Source organism: Paramisgurnus dabryanus, chromosome 6 (genome assembly GCF_030506205.2).
Source record: "Paramisgurnus dabryanus chromosome 6, PD_genome_1.1, whole genome shotgun sequence".
Lineage (NCBI taxonomy): Eukaryota > Metazoa > Chordata > Actinopteri > Cypriniformes > Cobitidae > Paramisgurnus > Paramisgurnus dabryanus.
In genome coordinates this window covers 17,353,674-17,376,610 of record NC_133342.1, presented here as the reverse complement: position 1 = coordinate 17,376,610, position 22,937 = coordinate 17,353,674, and the positions used below count along the sequence as shown (strand labels likewise).

Sequence of the window (22,937 nt, the reverse complement as noted above, 5' to 3'; positions counted from 1 at the left end):
TTAATCTTTTTTTTTCTAGAAAGAGTTTTTGCAGGCAGTGTGACATAATAATATTTTAAAGCAGGGCGTCAGTTTGTATTGAAAAGTGGTGGGGACAAAAGATCAGATGAAAAAACATTACAGCAGGATGGGAAAATATTGAACAACGGCGCATCGAAAATGGGCATAGTGTAGGCCGGTCAACAACACAAAAATACTCAGTATAAAACCCTCAACAATGTCAAATGCATATGTAGTCCCTGCAACACCAGCTCAACAGAACCGTACACTGCAAAAAATGATTTTCAAGAAAAAAATGTCTTAGTATTTTTGTCTTGTTTTCAGTAAAAAATATCTAAAAATTCTTAAATTAAGATGTTTTTTCTTGATGAGCAAAACGTTTTTAGACCAACAATACCAAATGTAAGTGATTTTGTGCATAAAACAAGCAAAAAATCTTGAACATTTTTCTTAAACACTAAATTAAAAAAAAAAATCAAGAAAAATTTGATTTTTTATGCACAAAATCACTTAAATTTAATATTTTTGGTCTAAAATAAATTTTTGCTCATCAAGAAAAAGCATCTTAATTTAAGAAATTTTAGATATTTTTACTGAAAACAAGACAAAAATATTTTTTTTTTCTTGAAAATCTGACTTTCTTACTTAGTATTTTTGTCTTGTTTTAAGTAGAAATATCTAAAAATTCTTAATTTAAGATTTTCTTGATAAGCAAAATGACGTAAGAAAATAAATCTAGTTTTTAGACAAAAACTATACAATTAAATAGTGCTTAAAACAAGCAAAAATATCTCCCAATGGGGTGAGAAAATTTTGCTTAAATTAAATGTTTAAGAAAAAATAAATCTTATTTTTAGATTTTTTTTCTCACCCAATTGGCAGATATTTTTGCTTGTTTTAATCACAAATTCACTTAAATTGTATATTTTTTTGTCTAAAAACTAGACTTATTTTCTAAGGTCATTTTGCTCATCAAGAAAAGCATCTTAATTTAAGAATTTTTAGATATTTCTACTCAAAACAAGACAAAAATACTAAGGTAGAAAGTCATTTTTGCAGTGTAAGTTGCACAGGTATTGTTTGATTTTTCAGAACATTTTAACCAAATGCTTTCAAAAAGTGATGGGGACAAAATCGGCCATTTCAAAAAGTGTAAATGACACCACTGTTTTAAAAGACTAAAACTGTAAGGAATTGTAACACATTCCTTGGCATTTTAATAAAAACATTTTGCCATGCAGCCAATGCCACTGTGATAATAGGCTAAACTTATAACAACAACATAAAATAAAGTGGTCATGTTGCTTAATTGGTGAAACATGCTTTAGCAGTGCTAAGGGCATCCCAGTGAAGAAATAATCAATGTAAATACCTATGCACTGTAAGTGGCAGGGCTTATCCAACTAAAATGCATGTTTAAGCTGCATTAGATTAAAAACACCTTGTTCTGACATAAATTGACATATATCAGTGCCATTGTTTTGACTTAAGAGCAGATCATTAATGTAAAATGTACTCAATAATAAGCTTGTATAGCAAAGAAAGAAATGTAAAAAAAAAGATGTGTTGTTGTCATAATGTCAAACCAGACACACATGGCACAGATGCTGCAGTTGCAGTCATTAGGAGGTTTGACTAAATTAGACCTCTGCTTTGTCTGATTAGCGTCATGTTCGAACAGCCACACAGGGATATGCAGATATGTTCAGGCCTGCTCATGTAGTGATCCAACTGTGAAAAGGAGGCAGCATTTGCAAAAGGTGTCAGGGAGTTTAACATCACAGTAGGCAATGACAGAAGGGACTCCTCATCATGACACGCAACAACAAAACCAGCTGCTGTAGAAATGTCCCTGACAACAATATTAAAAGAAACTAGCTATGACCAGTTTTCTTTATAAATCCTTCACCTCAGACCTTTTCACCTCAAAACAAATAGAAACAACCCAATCATCTCACATTTTTTAAAGAGATTTTTAAAAGATTTTTCAACAATGCTCACTTCACAGACAATAAAGTCTGCTATGAAATTAATCATCTCAAACATTTCAGCATGAGCTCTTAAACATTTCAACATAAACAAGTTTTCCAAGACCAGATGTGAGCTGCTACTGACATTACTTTCAAAATTAACCATCTTTTTTTGTAGTAACCATGTTTTTTGCATTATTGATTAAAACTATGGTTACCTTGTCGTAACTATGGTATTAACTAGTAAACATGTTTTTTTTTATCTGTAGTAAAGCCATGGATTATTTTTATAAGCTATGCACACGTGCATGTCATTATGTTTTTTATGTTCCCTTTTTTCATGTTATTACACATATTTTTCTATTTTTCTCTGCTTTAGTTTTATGAAATTCTTATAGTATGTATTAATCTGTGGGGTGTTTTGTCTCTAGTGATTGGAGTGCATCTCAGTTATATGTCTTTTTATATGTCAAAAAATCTTATTTCACATTCCAGATGTTAAATATTTCACAATGCAAAAAAAAATCTAAAATAAGGAACAGTGAAAAGAAAATCCCCAGACATTGCAACAAGTGCATTGCAGTATTTTCTGATCACATTATGTATGAATAAGGATGACTCTTCATAACTCTGTTGCAAAAATGATCCAAAAACTATTGCACTTTAGAGGATCAGAGAATAAAAACCATAACATGAGGAGATTTATTGCCTATCGTGCAGTTGCTCTTATCTACACTACCTTGTCAAACATTTCATATTGACTTATGTTGTAGGCTTAGGCTAGTATTGTTTAAACATGTAATATTCCTAAAACATTCCTTGATATGATTTAGCCTTATTCTGTATGGCAGTGGTTCTCAAACGTTTTCAGCACCCAGTTTGAGAACCACTGCCTGGTTTTAAAGGGATAGTTCACTTTAAAATGAAAATTCTGTCATCATTTACTCATCCTCATGTTGTTTTAAACCTGTATGAACTTCTTTTTTCTGATGAACACAAAAGAAGATATTTTGAGAAATGATGGTAAACACACAGTTGACGGTACCCAATAAATTCCAACATATTTTTTTATTCCTACAATGGAAGTCTATGGTCACTTACTGCTGTGTGTTAACCATCATTTCTCAAAATATCTTCTTTTGTGTTCATCAGAAAAAGAAATTCATACAGGTTTAGAACAACATGAGGATGAGTAAACGATGACAGAATTTTAAAGTGAATTATCCCTTTAAGAGTACTAAACAGATATTATTAAATGTGCTTTTTTCATTACACATGTAGATGTAACTCAAAGCAATGGAGAGTGTGACTACTAATGAGTGATGGACTGTTATGCTGTTTGTTGCTTGAAAGCGGTTGTTTTTAAAACATGTTTTGAGGCATTATTTGATCTGAAGCCCACAGCTGCGTTTTTAATATGATCCTTTTGTGTCCGATCCCCTCTTATCAGACCCTTCATTTGGTTCCCATGGCAACTGGGATGAGATGGAGCCCTGAAAGAGAGGGAGGAGGTAACGGTGAGAGGTTGAAATAGGAAGGCATAACATGGGTGTGCAAATGACAGACAGGTTTTCCCAGTTACAAAAACGAAATACAAAAGCCTAAAGAGACAGGAAGTGTTTGGAAGCTTTCTGAGTTCAGAGTTGTGTACAAAGATTTATGTATGTTTAGATGAGTGAAAAGATTTACTCTCTGGCAACTGCTTGGGATAACAGGGAAGGGGGATTCATCTAAAATACATAGTAAACACATGTAAACAGGTCAGGAAGAGTTGAACTCCTGAGGAATGTACAGCCATTAATCTAACACAAGGAAGCTGGGTAAATTCCAGTGTCATTTAGGGTGGATTTACAGTAATTTCCTTGACCAGATTATACGGCTATGGTTTTGAATGGTCATCGATAGAAAAATAGACTTTTGCCTTCAAAATTTTGTAGTTTTGTCATCTACTATCAGAGTTTAACATTCAGAGCTAAACAGAGCTAAGGTGTGGGGCTATAAAGACTTTCAGTGCATGAATAATATAATTTATTTTTAACCTTTAACAAAGAGGCTTAGTCACATGTCAGCAGTCCCATGACATATATGATGGTTTATTAGCTGGATTAGAGTAATAAGTTTAGTCATATAAATTAACCATATCAAGTGTCTTTGAAAAACTTCAAAAGCACAGTTTAGGGACACACTAAAAACTAAAAACACTTTTCTTTTTTTATACATGCAATTTGTTTATTATAAAAGATAAGATGTGAATATCGAAACGTAAAACATATACTGTATATCTTTGCTATTTATTAAATTTATATATTGTTCAGTTCTCAGTTTTGTAATTACATTGATTATTATAGCTTTTTGTATAAGGAAGTTTGTGGTATGTTTTAAACAGAACATCTATTGTAATTTTGTACAGCAAAAATGCAAAGTCATCCTGCCATAGGCAGATCCCAGTAATTTGGTCATTTCGCTTCAAGAGGCATTCACTTCTCGAGGAAGTGCGCCCCACGTATAGTATCGCGAGATTAGGGCGAGACCTATTTAAACAGCAGCCAGCAAACGAAGTAAATTCACTCATTCATTGACAGAGCTGGAGAGTAGAATCGCGAAGGTATGAAACAAACTTTTTGTTGCTTTTTTTCTAAATATAACGTGTGTTTCTGGGTACAGTAGTTTCACTTGCTATGGTTGTGTTTGTAATTATAGTTTCGTGTTTTTATGTTGTTGTTTTTTAAGTTTGTTAAACTGAATTGTGATGCACATTGGTATGTTTCCGATATACATCTAAATAAACATCAAACGTGGAATGTACAGATAGTGAAATATCGCGGTTATATAAGAACTTCATAAGCTACCTGTTGCAAGGGAAAAAGCGATCAATGAGGTTACAGCGCTCAAGTTCAACTAGGCTATTTTACTTGAATTTTTGAAAAACGTGATGTAAAATGTATCAACCATGTCATTTTCACTGTGTCTTATTTTTCCAGACCAAATCCCCGTATCTTAAAATACTGCACGCTAGCATTAACTATCAAACTTTATTACTGTGTTACGCAAGTTTCTGTTATTTCAAAGATTGCATATTGAAGAAATATTTACGTAAGACAGAAAGAAATAAGAAACTATTTCCGTTTCCGGTGTACCTGAACTATTCTATTCTATTCATTTGGGAATATTCAGTTGGTACTAATACAATTCTTTATGGAAGTAATGTCTTTATTTTAGACACACTGTTTTTACGATACCTTTTCATGTTTTTTTTTTCTTTCTAAAAATTAAATATATTTCCCTCTATTTGCTTTACCACAGAATGGCAGCTGGAAACGCTCATATTGGTAAGCCTGCTCCAGACTTCACAGCCAAAGCTGTGATGCCAGATGGACAGTTTAAAGATCTCCGCTTGTCCGACTACAGAGGTATGACCTCAATAAACGTAAATACAATGATAAAGAATGTCGATGTACACTCACAATGTGACGCATTGTCATACATAATCCTGGCAACTTTGACCTGACCAATGTCTGTGTTGGTTTCATGTCTTCGTTGACCTGACCAATGATTGTGTTGGTTTTATGTCTTCGTTGACCTGACCAATGATTGTGCTAAATGAATAATAAGCATGTGATTATATAGGTGTATGTAGCTGTTATTTTATTGAGGCACACATTACACACATGCTAAAAACAGTGTGGGGTTTACCTAAACATCTGTGGCAAATCTTCTGTTCTCATTACAGGAAAGTATGTAGTGTTATTCTTCTACCCACTGGACTTCACATTTGTGTGCCCTACTGAGATCATTGCCTTCAGTGATGCAGCTGAGGAGTTCGGGAAAATCAACTGTGAGGTTATTGGTGCCTCTGTTGATTCTCACTTTTGTCATCTTGCCTGGTGAGTAATACAAATAAAAAACTTTTTTTAGTTAAACATTTGATTTTTACCATTTTGGAATCCATTCAGCTGATCTCCAGGTCTGCAGGTACAATTCTTAGCAAAGCTTAGCATAATTAATTTAATCTGATTAGACCATTAGTATCGTGCAAAAAAATAACCAAAGAGTTTGATATTTTCCTGGGTAAAACTTGACTTTTTTTTTTTGTTACACCGTGTACTAAGACAGATGGAAAATTAAAAGTTGCGATTCTCTACACCGATATGGCTCTCATTTTGGCGTACGAATCAAGGAATTTGCTGCCGTAACAAGGCTGCAGCAGGGGCAATGATATTACGCAGCGCATGAAAATAGTCCCCTGCTATTGAAAGTAACTAAGGGGACTATTTTCAGGCAGTGCATAATATTACTATGCCTGCTGCAGATACGTTACAGCAGCAAAGTCCTTAATTAATACGCCAGAATGAGAGTATAGTTCCTAGCCGTATCGGTCTAGAAAATCACAATTTTAAATTTTCTGTCGGTCCTAGTACACGATGTAACTATAGAAGTGTCAAGTTTGAAATAGGAAAAATATCAAAACTCTTTGGTTATTTTTGGCGCAATGCTAATGGTCTAATCAGATTCAATGGAATTCCAGACCCAGAAATCAGCTTAATGAATTCCAAAATGTTTAACTCTAGGGGAGCTGGAAAATTAGCATATTTTCCAAAAAGTGGAGTGTCCCTTTTAGGAAGCATACACACCAAACTTTTAAACGCGGCTGAAAACGCCTGGAGAATGCCAATAACCAGCTGTTTTTCAGCTGGGTGCCAGCTTTCTTCAGCTGAGCGCTTTGGTAGCTGTGATACTTCAGCTGTGAGGCGATTGGTAGCTATGGTAATGCCCCGCCCCTCCTCCACTGTGATTGGACAGCTGTGTGAGAACTGACATTGACGAGGGGAGCTTTTTACCCAAAGTTGAATCTCTTTCAACTCTCGATGCTCAGCGCCGAGCATGGAAAAACCGTGAGCGCCATTTTCAGCGCAGAAGAGAAATGCTAGCTTATTAAAAAAAAAAACGCAGAGCTTCCATTGGAAACATTTGAAAACCTACGCCGTCCGCGGGCGTAAAAGCTTTGGTGTACACACCCCCTTAGGCCCAAACTTAAAGCAACACCAAAGAGTTTTGGCTCTTTGCTCCCCCTACAGGTTAGAAGCGTAATTGTCCATGACCCACTGTCATAAATACTGAGGCATAGCTGGCTCTGATTGGATTGTAGGTCTGCCGTGAAGCAAGTTTTTGTAGTATTCACTCGGACTACAGGACCACTACCCGACGTTTGGAAACTTCTTTAGTGCGGTTTTGGCCGATAGAGGGCTGCAAAGCGAATGTGAAAGTGCTGTTCACCCTGTTTAGAGTGGATGAACGACTGAAACTGTTTTGGAAGCGTTATTTTAAGGTAAAAAAAACTCTTTGGTGTTGCTTTAACTTATGGTAGACTGCTGCAAAGAATCAATATCACCAGTAGAACAATTACAGACGGGAAGTTAACTTGAGGCCAGGCACGTTACTGTGACAACACTTGTGATGTAGATGAAACGTCTATATAAACTTGCCATTATGTGGAATGAGTATCTTTCTTAATCTATTTATATGTGTCATCATAACAGGATAAACACCCCTCGGAAACAAGGTGGTTTAGGACATATGAAGGTTCCTCTAGTGGCAGATACGCTCCGTTCTATATCTCAAGACTATGGTGTACTTAAGGAAGATGAGGGCATTGCCTACAGGTATGGAATGATTACATGATGCTAATTATCTGTGAAAAGTCTTAAATCTTGATATCAATACCAATACTACAGAAAAAAAAACAAGTAAGCTACTGTGTTATATTGCATTTTGGCAAATTTCCCAATTTTTGTCCCATCTGTTTACAAGTTACGCAAGTCATAACTGATTCTGTTTACCTTGCTTTTAACAAAGAAGCACGTTGCCACAAACACCCTAAAGAGTGTGTGCACAAAGTGTTTGAAAGCATCCCCCTGTCAGTTTCATATCCATGTTGACTTTTGTGTTTATTGTGAGGTGATCATTGATTCATTTTATTTAATTTCTTAGAGGTCTTTTCATTATTGATGACAAAGGCATTCTGAGGCAGATCACCATCAATGACCTACCGGTGGGCCGTTCCATTGATGAAACCCTTCGCTTGGTGCAAGCCTTTCAGTTCACCGACAAACATGGAGAAGGTACTGCACATTGTCTCATCTTTAAACTTTGAATCCGATAGTACCTTCTGATTTTTAACATAATTCTTCATTCATATAATGGAGAATCTCCATTCATATCAAGGTAGTTACGAGAAAAGAAACTAGTACCAATTTTTTTATAAAATATATTTGGTTCTGTTATTTTAGAAGCTACTAATTTATGTTTTTATTTTTTGTTAAAGTATGTTATCATTTGATTTCAAAAAACATGTCTTAATACCATCATATATTTGACTCTAGTTTGCCCAGCCGGATGGAAGCCCGGAAAAGATACAATTAAACCTGATGTCCAGCAGAGCAAAGATTACTTCTCCAAACAAAACTAAATACACAAGACTGTGCAGTATAGTCTAATGTGCCCAATAAGGGACTTATAGTATGACAGCTGTATCCAGTGCTACTGTTTAGTCAAATGCATCTGTGTAGGAGAGGTAATAGTTATTTATATTGTAAGGAAAGACAAAAGTGTGTCGTGTCATAGTAAAAAACACATTTCAAGTATAACTTGTTGCCGAATGTGTTGTGAAAAGAGATGTTCTATATTGGAGGAAGCTTGTATTGTCACCAATATGTTTGGATTTCAGACAATAAATGTTTTTTTAACAATATAAATCTGATGTTATTTCTTTTTATAAAATCAGAATGATTTTTGTACAATATAATGAATTTTGTCAACTATCTCATAAAATATATACATGTCTAAAATGCAATCTACATCTTTTGTCAAATATTTTTTTTTCCATATGCTCAATTAATCTATACAAAATATAATTTAATGTGAATTAACCTGAATACACTTGGTTACACCAAGAAAACTGTTTGCTAAGGGTCATAATAAACAAATATATTTTTAAGATTACATCAATTTACATCGTAGGCTATATGGTGTTGGATGAAATGGAATTAAAATTTACATTTCACAGTTACATACTGTACATGAATGTTTTATGTGATTATTAAACATATTCAAATATTCTCTCCCACCATACGTAAGAAAGGGAGTTTAATTTTACAAAGTATTTGCTGTTATCTGTTATTATGAGGTTGTGTCGCCACCTTCAGGGTTTTGTGTACAACGCTTACCGCCAAAAGCGCGTGACTGATTGCCTGACAGCGTAGGCGCGAGCGAGGACCATAATTTACCTCAGGTGGTTATCGATGTAATATTTCCACGCTACTTGACTACAACAATTATAAACGCTAATATTCATCACTTAACATTTTGCCGAATTTTTAAAGATAATAGAAAATAATATGTAGTAGTTTTCATCATAGCTTTTGAGGAGATAACGTTAATATTAGAAAGGTAACTCAAACATGACCACCAAACAGAAGAGGCAAATTCAAGCCAAACAAGCGACTGATGAGGTAAGATAATAAATCAAAGTATTTAAAGGTCGTGTCATTCAGTGATGTTAAGACTTTTACTGGGGTTCCCACAGTGGACCGGTTTATTTCAGGAGCTGAAGACTCAAGCTCAGTCCCTGGTGTTTGTCAAACGGATGATGGTTGTAGCTGTATCCTCCATCACTTATCTGCGGGGAATATTTCCTGAGGACTCCTACAGATCAAGATACATGGACGGTGACGGGTTGTTTTCGCAATTAAATGCTTAATTTGTACAAACATTGGCCTTATATAATAAGTTTGTTCATGCTTGTTTTTCAGATTTGTGTATCAAAGTTCTAAGACAGGACTGTTCATGCCCTGGAGCCAGCAAGCTTGTTAATTGGTAAATGTTGCACGTTTAAGTTAATAAATCATGATTCAAAGTGTAACAAATACTTTAATACAGACAGTATTTATCTGAATTCTGGCTTTCTAGGCTGATAGGATGTTTTGATGCATTAGAGAAGAGCTATGTAAGTCCCTTATTTAGAAATACATTTAGTGTCTTTTTATTATTTTATGAATTAATATATTGTTCTTTTTTTATTGTTATTTATCACAGCTCCAGATTGTGGTTATTGGGGTAAGCATGCATACATAAATGAGCATGCTGATGTATATAAGTGAGTCTCTTTGTCAAACACACATTAATTAAATAAACATGGCGGTTTCATTTGCAGGTGCACAAAAACCCCGGTGACAGCAATGTAAGTTGAGTTATTTTAGGTTATAATATGGATTTTTTTCCAATCTCAAATGTTGGGTTACTTATGTTTTTCTCTTGTTTCAGCATGTCATTGAGTCCTATCAGTTTAAGTTCAGATACTCTGATCAAGGACCATTGATGGAAATCCTCAGGTAGCATTTTAAGACATGGGGTACATGGTTTATGCCCTTCACAGATGTGATGGCAAACAACTTTAGCAAAAATTTAAGTTTTCAAAATTGTTATTTACGATATGGACATTTCATTGTGACCTTGTTATTGTAATTCTCACTTCAATGGTGTGAACTTAACTTTTTTTCTGCACATTCTCAGTTGGCGACTGCAAAATGACTAAATTGAGGACAATAGTATATTTGTTACAATGTTAATTGCTCTTGGAAGACTTAAGTGGCACTCACTTAAGAGCAAAAATATAAAAACAATAAGCTGTTTTCTTTGTTTAAGGAATGAGAATGAGGAAGTAAGTGTGACCTTGGAGGACACTAAGAACGCTTCAGTGCTCCTGATCAGGAAGCTGTTTCTGCTCATGCAGAACCTGGAAGCTTTGCCCAGTTCGGTTTTCCTCAGTATGAAACTCTACTACAATGATGATGGTAAGACAAACATCTACAAGTTTGAGTAAACACAGCTGCTTTCCCATGTTTTCACAATAAATGAAGACTGGTCATACTGATGCTAGACAGAAATTGGAGTTTTAAAGGCTATAAATGAAAGTGTAAATATGCTTAATTAACTATCTTAGCTAGCAGGCAATCTAAACATGAATTCTGCATTTTTGTTTGTCTCCTCACATCTTGTTAAAATAAGTCACACCACCTGAATATGAGCCACCAGGATTTAAAGCAGGTGTATATGACAATGTGTGGTTCGAGGGAACTGCAGTGCACTTTAGAGTGGGCGATCTGCAGTCTTGCTTTCACACCATGAAGTTGCGCGTGACAGCAGCACAGAGCCGCCTCGGAAAGCTACAGGACGAAGGCCAGCAGGATAACGGAAGAGTAAATGAGAAACAGGCTCGCTGTAAAGTCAAAGCAGCAGATGAGGTGAATAAAGAGTTTTAGTTAAATAAATAAATAGCATTGATATGATCGACAAACTTGATTCAAACAGGGGTCATTCTGCTGTTTTTTTGACAGGTGACCGAAGACTTCTGTGACCAGGATCTGCCATCTGAGAATGGTAAGGATCCTACCAAGAGGTTTTTGTTTGTTTGTTTGGTTTAATGTCTTGAAATGATCTATTGCAGAGTCAGCTGCACAGTTTAAGATATCCAAAAGAACTATAGCAAAGGTATTATTATTTTATATCTGTTAAGATAAAAAAAAAAATGTTTTTTAAACATACATGTTAAGATTTTTTTTAACACTATTTAATTACACAGAGGAAAAGCAGGGGGAACAACATCTCAAAGAAAAAAAAGAAGAAAGCTCTACGTTAACGTACAATATGTTAATGTCAGGCAAACAGTAACTTATGCATCAGATTTTATATGAATTTAAATAGGTTTATTCCAATGTTTAAAAACCTGATGGTAGTTTATAATACATACATTCTTAACTGTGTAATAAGTTTTTAATTATTGCTGTTTCTTATATTTTCAATGAATTTGAAATATCCAATAGGAATGTGTAATGAATGCTTTGGGACTTATTTACTACATGTACAAAAGGAGAACTTATATGCTGTTCTTTACAGGTCAAACCTACATAAATAAACAGTCCTTCAGAATACCTATTGTTGCATGAGGCACTTTTACCTAAACTCTTTAATTGGCCATTTGTCATGAGACACTATTCAAATGCAGCAACATAATGAAAATCAAAACATTGCATATTCACAGTATGAGAAATGCCTTTAAAAAGCTTTGTAAATAAACCAAACGTTCACATTAAAGCCATCTGTGTAACTAATCAAATGTAATTAATAATCATGCTTTTTCTTTAGAAAAAGGCAGTTCATACTCTTACATTCATTAAGAATCATACCAATCTATCTTTACAGGCACTTGATTGTGAAATATTCACAGACACCTGTCATTACTTGACAGTAAATTAACATGGCAAATATATTATTTAGTGATGAATATTAACTTTTTTTTAATTCAAGAACTGCAGAAATCTTATGGTTAATACTGCATAAGATTGAGATCCAGTTCAAAAAAGGCTGTCCACATCACCCATCTCCACAATCACAGTCTTTAACTGAGAGTAAAATTCAATGGTCACTTGGCCATTTTCTCTTCCAATACCTGAAATCAGATAGCAGAAAATAAGTGACCACTCATTATTATTGTCAACAAACGCAAACAATTTGCAACACCTCATTAAAATAATACCATTACCTGAAGCCTTGTACCCTCCAAACGGCACCTCCACAGGGGTGATATTGTAGTTGTTTATGAAGCAAGATCCAGCTTGCAGGTTCTCAATTACACGATGGGCTCTCTTAACATCTCTTTGGTAATGGAGAGACAAAGAAACAATAACAAATGTATTACAACATTGCTTTAGGATTTCTAACCACCACCGTTTGTTGTACATATTAAAGTGACTTTCACTTTACTTGGTAAAGACTCCTGCAGCCAGACCCAGCGTGCTGTCATTGGCTTTCCGAAGAACTTCCTCCTCAGTGTCAAAGGACAATACTGACATCACAGGTCCAAATATCTCCTCTTTCACGCATGTCATGTCATCTGTGCAACTGGCTGAAAGCAAAAGACATGACAAGGTACAGGAACAAGAGGAATTTTGCTCATTCTGGTTACACTGAAGGAATCAAACTCAAAGCAGCCAATACATTTTCTCACCAAGCACACAAGGTGTCATGTAGTATCCATCTTTTAATTTAGGATCAGCAGGGGTAAAGGGCTCCCCTCCACAGAGCACACTGGCTCCCTATTACGAAAAACTACATTTAGGAAACAATACATTAAAAACATGTATGTGTTTTAAATCCATGGTTGATGTACCTCTCTCTTAGCTTGGTTTACATATCCTAGCACCCTGTCTAGGTGTGGTTTACTGACCAGGGCTCCCATACGAGTCTCATCAAGCAGGGGGTCTCCTATCTGGATGGCTTTAGTTCGCCGTACCACCTCTTTCAAGAACTGAGGAAGAATTGAGCTTTGCACAAAAACTCTGGTGCCATTACTACATACCTTTAAGTGGAAAAAACAAAACAGATAGGTTATGTTAAGAATGTAAATAGGTTAAATTAAAGTAAATATTAATGTAGAGATAAAAGGTGTGTGTGGAAATGGAATATATTGATTCCCCATGCAGTACCGCCCAATATTAGTGTTTTTTTTCATATAACCCCTGCATTAGATTTATTAACATGAACAAATTTGTAACAGCAAAGTTTTATAATATTGGCTAATACATTTGTAATTTGTTAAACATTACAGTACTCACCTTTATTTGATTATCTTTAAAGTAAAAACAAGTGTACATGCTTGGACTTGACTTCAGAATCTTAATATATTTCAAGATTTTGTCTGTCACATACATGTATTAATATTCAACTAGAAATACCTGGCCCTGAGACAAGAAGTTGGCCATAAGTGCTCCTCTGATGGCGTTTTCTAGGTCACTATCCTCGAAGATGATTAACGGAGATTTTCCACCAAGCTCAAGTGTCACTGGTTTTACCCCTCTTGAAGCCATTTCCATTATCTTTGGGGACAAAACATGAATTTAATTACTTAAGAGTGCAAACCAGGACAGCATCCACGTATAATAAAACTTAGATTTAATAGATTTAACTAAACTTTAACTATAAATAAAAACCGAGACATTTTCTAAATGTAAAAAAATATTAATTTGATGTTGATTTGAGTTTTAATGGCAGGAGAATGCCACATTTATTTTATATTTTTTGCAAAAAGCACACCTAATAATCGGGATGATGTGCAGCTGGTCATTTTCACAAAGTAAGCACATATAATGAAACAACATTCTTATGGTCAGGGTTTATGTTGTGCTAATGCCCCACTGCCTGCATTAACCTAACATTATGTTAATGTATGATACTTAAAGATAATGGTTAAATGAAGAAATGAATTTCTCAAATGTGTAGAAGATGTTTGTTTTTCACATTCATTAAATGTTAAAATATCTACTTGGGTGACTCCAGTCCGCTTACTTTCTTGCCAGTGGGCACACTTCCAGTAAAGGAAATTTTAGCCACAGATGGGTGATGACACAGCAGAGATCCCGTCTCTTCTCCACCCTGAACCACATTGAACAGACCCTCTGGAGCCCCAGCCTGTGAATAAATCTCAGCCAGCAGCACTGCAGTCACTGGGGTCAATGGTGATGGCTTGAATACCATGGAGTTGCCTACAATTGAATTAAAAGTAAATCGTAAAGAAAGCAGCGAGCAGCTGCCTGTTCAAGAACACATGGAAAGTAAATAAAGCGAGTAGTTTAAAGGCTTTTAAAGAGTTTCTGGTGTCAAGTGAAAGCAGCAGATTTTGGGAACATTTCCAGTTGCCTTTGCAACTTTTAACTTTTAAAAGAAGTCTCTATTATCAGACTTTAGAAAAACATATCACATCTCTGCTACCTAACAACACTAGTAACAATGACAGGTTAAAACACAGTGGAAATGTGCTTAGGTAGGCTTAATTGCCATATCTTTGAATAAAGGTGGTATGGCATGTGGTGTGTTACATGTTCCTGTAGCTCAACTCATAGAGCATTGGGTTAGCAGTGCAAAGGTTCATGGGTTTGATGTTATCTAAAATGGTTTGCACTAGCCTCAAGATATAAATCATCAGTATGCATATATTATTGAAATTAAGTCGAAGACATTTAAATGTCCAGATTTTAATAGTTGAGAAACAGAAGCTAACATGAAACCATGTTAATAGAAATTACCACAGGCGATGGCAGGAGCTGATTTCCAGGCTGCAATCTGGAATGGGTAATTCCAGGCTCCTATTCCCACACACACACCGAGTGGTTCCCGACGTGTGTAGGCAAACGAACCTCCAGATAACTGAACATGCTGGCCTGAGATAAATAAGTATGCATGTTCTCATTTTGGTCAAAATACATAACTGTTCAATTCATGCAATAAAACCTATAATCATGTAGTGTTTTATCGCAGAATTTTAAAAGAATAATATTTACCCGAAAGGGTGGTAGCCTGTCCTGCGAAATACTCAATGCATAATCTGGCTGAGTCCACATCCAGACGGGCTTCTGTGATGGACTTCCCATTATTAATCACCTCCAACTCAGCAATCTCTTCTCGTCGCTTCTGTCCTCAACAGTAGGAAAAATTATTAGGCTCAGTGCTCCATGCGGTACTATAATAAGGAATGTGTTAAAGTGATCAATGCATTAAGAGCAATACCTCAATGATTCTAGCTGCCTCTAGCATGACTCTAGCTCTTTCCATGCCAGCCAATCTACTCCAGTTGGTGAAAGCAGCATTGGCACTTCTCACAGCTGCATCCACCTCTGCTGCCCCACAAGCCTGCAGGTGGCACAGGACACTACCTGTTACACACACACACATATTAAAATGTTCTTTAATGTTGCACACTACATAAAAGAATTTGGGACTCCATGCAAGACATCAACAGTAAAAGGTATAGGTAAATGGGATTTTAATCATGTCATAGGTTAAAGTCTGATTGTGTGGGGGTTGGAAATAGGAATTTTCCATGCACATTACCTGTTGCAGGCTCATATACAGGAGCAGATTTATTTTTCACATCTTTGAGGTTGACTCGGTTACCACACCAGTAGTTGAGAGGATCTTTTAAAGAAAGAGTTCCTGTGGATGCACTTCTAGTCCCAGTGCAATGCAGGGCCCGGAGACCAGGGGTTAGGAGATTGGTCAACAGGGGCATATTCATCATGAACTTTGATCTGTTGGGGGATGTCAACAAACTAGACCATTTTAGATTTTGTACCAAAAATAAGGGAATAACATTAACACGTTGTAGTTACGAGAACGTTAGACATAAAAATGCAGAGCAATGATTATTCATAAAAAAATGCATATGCAGAATAATGTGCAAATATGACTTTATCGCGATAGCATTGTGTAAAATCGCTTGATGCTGGAACAGTTTTCTGGTTATATTAAAAACTGACACAGAAAGGTCGTTGGTTAGTATCAATAAACAGTTACAGTTAAAACCTCTGCTTAAAGCGCAAACTTACCTCTTGCAGCATATCTGTAGTGTGCGGTTCAGCTCAGCCATGTCCGATGATGTTGGGGCGGGGCTAATGTATGAGAAACACTCTAATTGGTTTGGTCAGATTACGTCATTCTGTTTCCGCAAATAAAAAAAATGTAATTTATGTTATTACGGATATGATTAATGGGATTTCCCTAACTTTTAAATCGTGATTATTCTTGGTTTCACATTGCATTAAAGAACTATACGACATTGTTTAAACTTGATTACACTTCTTGGCTAAATATGAATTATAAAAATGTGAAAGTAATAAAAAATTAAAACATTTTAAATTCTATATGACGAATACAACATCTTACATTTTATTTAAATATCTGTTTAAAAATGAAGGTAATTTTATAGCTATCTTTTAAAACTTACATTAAACTCAAATGTAGAGTAAAAACACTTATTCTGCAAGACATTATGTAAATCATTTTATTTCATCACATTTATTATTTTCTTTGTGTTATATATGAGGTGGAGCAGATTGTGGGACAGTAAGTGGAGGAGGGGCGATGCGTGTGTAATAATAGAATAGCGGCACATACGCGTTTACTTCCACTGCAAGCATGGCTGGCGACAGTGAAACACATCTTAATGGCAGAGAAGAGAACGGCCATACCATACGACAGCCTTTCCTCATCGGTGTGTCCGGGGGCACCGCCAGTGGAAAGGTTTGAGTTTATTTATAAGTAACTGTATCTACTATCAGTTATACTCATACGGGTTAAGGTTTTTAATTATGTAAACTCACCGGTGTCGGTATCTACCCTGACCGCGTGGCTTTGGTCAAATCGTACTGAAATATAAAAGAAACTCTTTAAAAATACGACGTCTACTTTTATTTAAAAATTCAGTTACTGGCCCAAATCTTGTATAATACGGGATATAACATTAATATCTCGTAGGAAATCTTTATATTTTTTATGTTTAGTGCCTAGAGTAAGTCTTTTGTTATTCATATCTATAAACACTATCGGAATTTTCGAAGATAACTTGAACTTAGCAACACACATTTAGCAAACTTTAGTCTACTGTCACAATCCGATTGTAAATCTGAACAAATTTTCACAAGATTTAACGTTGACTGTTAATTTTTCTCGATAACGTCATGTTTTAGCTCCACGTGGCGTAGCAGGTTGAAGAATTGTTTCCTGCAGTTGTGGTTTGTCTGAACGACCACGAGTATCCGAGTCGTATGTTTACGTTGCCAGTTAAGCGGTTTTTTCTAATCGTGTTTCTTTTTTTAAATGTTTGGCTTGTTGTCACTGTTAAACGCACGTGTCTCTAAAAGCGAAAGAAAAGTTGCGGGACCATGACGTCATTGAAGCGGTGACTGTTTACATAGCCATAGCCTTTTAGAAAACCCTTGTATTAAATTGTGCCAGTCTTTTATATGGAAGATTCTGTTCTTCAGGTAAAAAGCACATTATCTGAATCTGAACTGTGTTAAAAGACTCTCATGTGGCAAATTTAAGCAGATTATTGCAGAAAAATGACACTGTCTGTCGCTCATCCAGACTTAATACAGCAAACCGGGTGGTCCAGTGGTCTATGAAGGGCATGTACCCTGCTAAATGCCCTTAAATGGGGCACCCACCCCACATGGTGTTGAGCACATGTGTCAAAGTCTCTCATGGAAATGTCTCCTATATCTAAATGGCTTTTAATTGTGTAAAAATAAGTGATATCTCATTTTTTATAATCATTTGTTTCCCAAATAAGGCCAGCAAAGTCGCAATAAGCATACACAGAGAACCAAGTTCAATGTTTAATTCAATGAAAGAATTGTATGTTGTTTTAACATAAGCCTAAATAATATGGTACTGTGTTATGTGCAAGAAATTAAATTAATTAGGAGCATTTTACTTGATTTTAAAAGTCTCACTTTTTCAGTCTTCAGTTTGTGAGAAGATCATGGAGATGTTGGGCCAGAATAAAATTGACCATCATCAACGCCAGGTGGTTATCCTGAGTCAGGACAGCTTTTACAAGGAGCTTACACCTGAACAGAAGGCCAAAGCAGTCAAGGGCCAGTTCAACTTTGATCACCCAGGTATGACAGTGCACTTAAATTCATCAGATCATTAATGAATCGTTTCTTTAACATTCATATAAATCCAGTGCACACTGTGATTCTCAATTTAGGATTCATTGTTTGTGTCATATACAGATGCTTTTGACAGTGAACTTATCATGAATACCCTGCGTGATATTCTTCAAGGAAAGACGTTGCACATCCCTGTGTATGACTTTGTTACCCATTCCAGGTGAGCATTTCTGTGATTTTAAAGTGTTGATTTCAAAGCCGAATATCAAATGAACAAACTGGAGGCTATTTTGGGTGCTCTGATGAAGCATGTAAATAATGGGTGAATCACCGATTTAGGTATTAAATATCTGATGAGTCATATGGTCTCCAAACCTTTTACAGGAAGGATGAGTTTTTGACCGTATACCCAGCGGATGTGGTTCTGTTTGAGGGGATTCTCATGTTTTACTCGCAAGAGATTCGAGACCTGTTTCAAATGAAGCTGTTTGTGGACACCGACCCTGACACGAGACTCTCACGAAGAGGTATATTGATAGTAGTTATAGGATAGGTAGTCTCACAAATATTATATTTTTTTTTAGACTAATTGTGTATTTTCTTAATGTCAGTGTTGCGGGACATCAGTGAGAGAGGCAGAGAGTTGGAACAGGTTTTGACCCAGTACATTACTTTTGTAAAGCCAGCTTTTGAGGAGTTCTGTCTTCCAGTGAGTGTCTTTATATGACTTGAAATGTGTCAGATGATTTGATTTTCTCATCGATTTCATATCTATACCTTCGTGACAAAAAAGGCATATTAATTCTAGGTTTATAACATTTATCGCTTATATTTGCAGACCAAAAAGTATGCCGATGTCATCATTCCTCGTGGAGCAGACAACCTTGGTAAGTAATTGTGCTAAGGAAGAGTTAAGTATGTTGTTAAAAATTCAATTGACTAAATGGAAAATTTGTAGTTGCGATTACAGAGTGATTATTTATTAATTAAATACGTAAAAAGAGATTATGTGCCATTTTAAATGTACTCTTTCCCCCTCACCCCTTCTCTCCAGTGGCTATTAACCTGATCGTGCAGCATATTCAGGATATCCTGAATGGAGGATTCACTAAACGACAGAATGGTTCAGTAAACGGCCATGGAACTCCCAGACAAAGAAGGACATCGGAGTCCAGTAGACCTCACTGACCTCACTGTGGCCCTTCCCTCTATTGAGGAGAAGGCAGGACTGACTAATAGCTGTGGGCATCCCTTTTGTCCAGTGAAAAACGAAGGGATGCAGGAGCTGAAATGCCTTTGTTATTGTTAGCATTTGAATTTTGCATTTGGATGACTTTTTAATTTTATTTTTTCAGAGTGTTATGAAGGTGCTGTGTTTTTGGAAGGTTTAATTCCACACTCAGTATTTCCTGTCAGTGTGTCTATCTGCTTTCTCAGCTACTTAGAAAATAAAAGAATATGGAATTTTGTTTTTGGTCCGACTAAAAGTAGAGACCCCTTTTATCACAGTACCATTGGCACAAATACTTGAAGTCAGAGCTCAGGTTGGGTAGGTTTTCCATCTGCAAAGAAAAAAACCCTAGTACCTCATATATGAGGCCCTTTATGTGTGTGTGTGGGTTGAGAGACTGTACAGTATGTGATTGTGTAAAGATGACAGTATGGTAGACTAGCATGTATATTACATTCTAATGGTCATGATTTTTTTGCGCTAATTTCTAGTTAAATCTCAACTTTGTTACATGGTTATATTTTTAATAATCATACTGTTTTGTTTTGTACATGATATGACACAATTTGGCATATTTGTCTGTACCTGTAAGTGATTTAAAAGTGTTACATGGGTTATAGAAAACTCCTACTTCGTGTTAGAAGAAATTGTCTAATGTTTTAAATACAATATGTTAGTTTGCCATTTAGGGTAAACTTTTGCCAAAGTTATACCAGTAGTATTAAATGTCCAGTTACCATACGATAGACCACATCTAATTTTCCATTATGGGTTATTTTTCCCAATATTAAAATGTCACGTGTAACGTAAAATACCTCTAAAAAATACAGTGATCTTCAACACTAATATATACAACGCATTTAAATGTACTGTATGGCATATAGCACGTAAACCATGCTTTTACACTGGGAATTACTTGAAGCATATTTTATTAAGTGGTTTAAATCCCCCTCGCACTCATGTGAGCAGTTTTTGTACCTTGAAATTTTACCAGATGACCTCTTTTTGGTAATGCAGTTGGTTATGTTGGCAGGTAATTTGTTATGGTGGGAATAAAATAAAATGATTAAAAATAAACACTTGTATTTGTTTCCTTCACCCTCACATCTCGTTTCACGCATGCAATACTCGACATGTTCGCTAGGTGGAGCAGTGAGTGCTGTCGCGCTCGTTATACGTAATCATCACAAGAATACGTACACAGCGGAGGCGTGGTGGTCCAACATGGGGGTAAATGCATCTGATTCTGTTTAGTTTTTTTAAAAGCAATAAATATGGGATCAGCTAACCTTCTACTTTACTCTGCAGAAGTTTGGGTTGCAGTTCAAAGCCACTTTGGAAAATGTTACTAATGTGAGGCCGGAGGGGGATGATTTTCGCTGGTATTTGAAGGTATGTTCAGGTCGCTCCAAGTGTGGCTGTCATCAAAAAAAGTATCTGCTGTCAGTGGTGTGGGTTTTGTATGAAATAACGACAACACATTTAAAATTATGTTTACTTGCCTGTTTTTACTTAGCCCACTTACACTGAAGAACTTTGTTTCTTTCATGTTTACTTTTTAGTACGTGGCATGTTTGGTTTTCAGACATTTACGATGATACAATCATTACATTTGCAGTAATAGACCTAGTGGCATGAACTAAAGTACGCATCCGATCCAAGTTATATAACAGTAGCACTGTATTACATGCTTTTATCCAAATCACATTTCTGTGACTAAACCGTATTGACAAACTATTGCATTTACTGTAATTAATATGGTTTTATTGATGACCCTTGTCATTGCAGATGAAGTGTGGAAATTGTGGTGAGGTTTCAGATAAATGGCAGTACATCACCTTGCTGGTAGGTTGCAATATGTAAGAAATATGCAGTATAGAGTGAAAAATGTGATTAGTTAATTGCCATACAAAGTATATACACTGTATGTGCATAAATATAAATAAAACATCTATATAGTGACCACTGGCCCTAACCTCCCCCAGGACAGCATGCCATTAAAAGGAGGACGAGGCAGTGCTAGCATGGTGCAGAAGTGTAAACTGTGTTCTCGAGAAAACTCAATAGGTAACTAACATATGATTTTAATGCATTATCTTTTAAATGTGCTGACAAAAAGATTACAAATATACCAAATCTGCAGATAAGTCTAGTGAACCTTTTTTAAGTTGTGTACTTCATAAGTATGCTACTTTATAGTGAGATCATTGCAGAGACAATACATCTGCATAAACCAAATGTCTCATGCTTCTAGATATCTTGAAGGACACAATTAAACCTTACAATGTAAGTACAGCAAACTGCAAGCATTTTAAATGTTTTTATAAAAGTGTCAGCCTACCAAGTGAAGGATTGGATTGTGTATATATTTATACAGATTTCTCCTAATGATCATCAGTACATTTGTTTATTCTTCTAAAGGCAGAAGACAATGAAAGGTTTAAGACAATTGTGCAGTTTGAGTGCCGAGGGCTGGAACCAGTTGATTTTCAACCACAGGTGAGAAGTTTTATCCAGTAGCAAAATGTTAAATACTACCTAATTTGCAGGTGACTTTTGGCAAATGTAAAAATATAAGCATGTTAGCTAAAGTGTTTATGTACACTTATATACAGCAGCTCTGGTTTGGGTTGTTAACCTCATAAATAAGCAAAATTGCCAACCTAATCATTGTTAAAAGTTTTACCAAAACCTTAATAATATCTAAATATTCAAACCATCATCCTGTAGGCTGGTTTTGCTGCCGCAGGAGCAGAAACCTCCACCCAGTTTCCTGAGATCAACCTTCAAGAGAAAGTAAGTAGGAAATTATTGTGAAGACATTACCTCAGTAGGTTCATTTAATAGATAATATTTTTTTGTTTCAGGACTGGACAGACTATGATGAGAAAGCCAAAGAGTCTGTGGGAATCTACGAGGTCACACACCAATTCGTCAAGTGCTGAAAAATGTCGTAAAATGTGTGTGATATTGAAGAAAAATAGACAAATTTATACACTATTTTCAGATGGGATTTGCCATACTCATTCCAGTAAATGGTGATTGGCTGTTGGTAGTTGGGAAAGATAAATGAGATAAACAGTGCATTTGGTTATGCTGTCTTTGCAACAAAAATAAAGTGTGAAATTATTTCATCTTGTGTGCTTTTTAGTGAATCAAAACATTGAGGTTTTTTAAATAGTTGTTACTTGTACAAAAAGTACTTCTAGATTTGTGTAAAAAAAAATTGTA

The 22,937-nt window shown here is 35.7% G+C and overlaps 5 protein-coding genes across 6 annotated transcripts; 4 read left to right on the top strand and 1 right to left on the bottom strand.

Moving 5' to 3' along the window:
- Positions 1-4,433: 4,433 nt before the first annotated feature.
- On the top strand, positions 4,434-8,820 carry prdx1 (peroxiredoxin 1). The gene is made up of 6 exons (XM_065268916.1): positions 4,434-4,575; positions 5,274-5,380; positions 5,701-5,854; positions 7,508-7,630; positions 7,959-8,089; positions 8,351-8,820. Exons 2-6 carry the CDS (start codon positions 5,275-5,277, stop codon positions 8,434-8,436), a joined length of 600 nt encoding a protein of 199 aa, XP_065124988.1. The 5' UTR covers positions 4,434-4,575; position 5,274; the 3' UTR covers positions 8,437-8,820.
- A 415-nt stretch (positions 8,821-9,235) lies between these two features.
- On the top strand, positions 9,236-11,729 carry zte38 (zebrafish testis-expressed 38). Its single transcript, XM_065268905.1, has 12 exons — positions 9,236-9,478; positions 9,553-9,694; positions 9,779-9,842; positions 9,936-9,972; positions 10,062-10,082; positions 10,180-10,206; positions 10,290-10,357; positions 10,671-10,819; positions 11,034-11,269; positions 11,363-11,405; positions 11,473-11,516; positions 11,608-11,729. The coding sequence occupies exons 1-12, from the start codon at positions 9,428-9,430 to the stop codon at positions 11,662-11,664; spliced, it is 939 nt and encodes a 312-aa protein (XP_065124977.1). The 5' UTR covers positions 9,236-9,427; the 3' UTR covers positions 11,665-11,729.
- A 254-nt stretch (positions 11,730-11,983) lies between these two features.
- Positions 11,984-16,460, bottom strand: aldh9a1b (aldehyde dehydrogenase 9 family, member A1b). 2 transcript variants are annotated; one of them, XM_065268898.2, is made up of 12 exons: positions 16,406-16,460; positions 15,912-16,108; positions 15,588-15,733; positions 15,362-15,491; positions 15,107-15,241; positions 14,370-14,566; positions 13,760-13,900; positions 13,195-13,383; positions 13,033-13,120; positions 12,789-12,930; positions 12,568-12,680; positions 11,984-12,474 (listed from the first exon to the last, which is right to left on the bottom strand). In XM_065268898.2, exons 1-12 carry the CDS (start codon positions 16,444-16,446, stop codon positions 12,380-12,382), a joined length of 1,614 nt encoding a protein of 537 aa, XP_065124970.1. In that variant the 5' UTR covers positions 16,447-16,460; the 3' UTR covers positions 11,984-12,379. The 2 variants fall into 2 exon arrangements, with proteins under 2 accessions (XP_065124970.1, XP_065124964.1); XM_065268892.2 differs by having other exon boundaries at positions 15,912-16,129; positions 16,406-16,456.
- A 508-nt stretch (positions 16,461-16,968) lies between these two features.
- On the top strand, positions 16,969-21,552 carry uck2b (uridine-cytidine kinase 2b). Its single transcript, XM_065268871.2, has 9 exons — positions 16,969-17,099; positions 18,322-18,481; positions 18,599-18,695; positions 18,860-19,002; positions 19,087-19,184; positions 19,314-19,362; positions 19,530-20,936; positions 21,015-21,098; positions 21,495-21,552. The coding sequence occupies exons 1-7, from the start codon at positions 16,995-16,997 to the stop codon at positions 19,661-19,663; spliced, it is 786 nt and encodes a 261-aa protein (XP_065124943.1). The 5' UTR covers positions 16,969-16,994; the 3' UTR covers positions 19,664-20,936; positions 21,015-21,098; positions 21,495-21,552.
- Positions 20,887-22,837, top strand: czib (CXXC motif containing zinc binding protein). Its single transcript, XM_065268878.2, has 8 exons — positions 20,887-20,936; positions 21,015-21,098; positions 21,495-21,551; positions 21,692-21,773; positions 21,961-21,992; positions 22,128-22,205; positions 22,437-22,502; positions 22,574-22,837. Exons 1-8 carry the CDS (start codon positions 20,931-20,933, stop codon positions 22,649-22,651), a joined length of 483 nt encoding a protein of 160 aa, XP_065124950.1. The 5' UTR covers positions 20,887-20,930; the 3' UTR covers positions 22,652-22,837.
- The last annotated feature ends 100 nt before the right edge of the window (positions 22,838-22,937 follow it).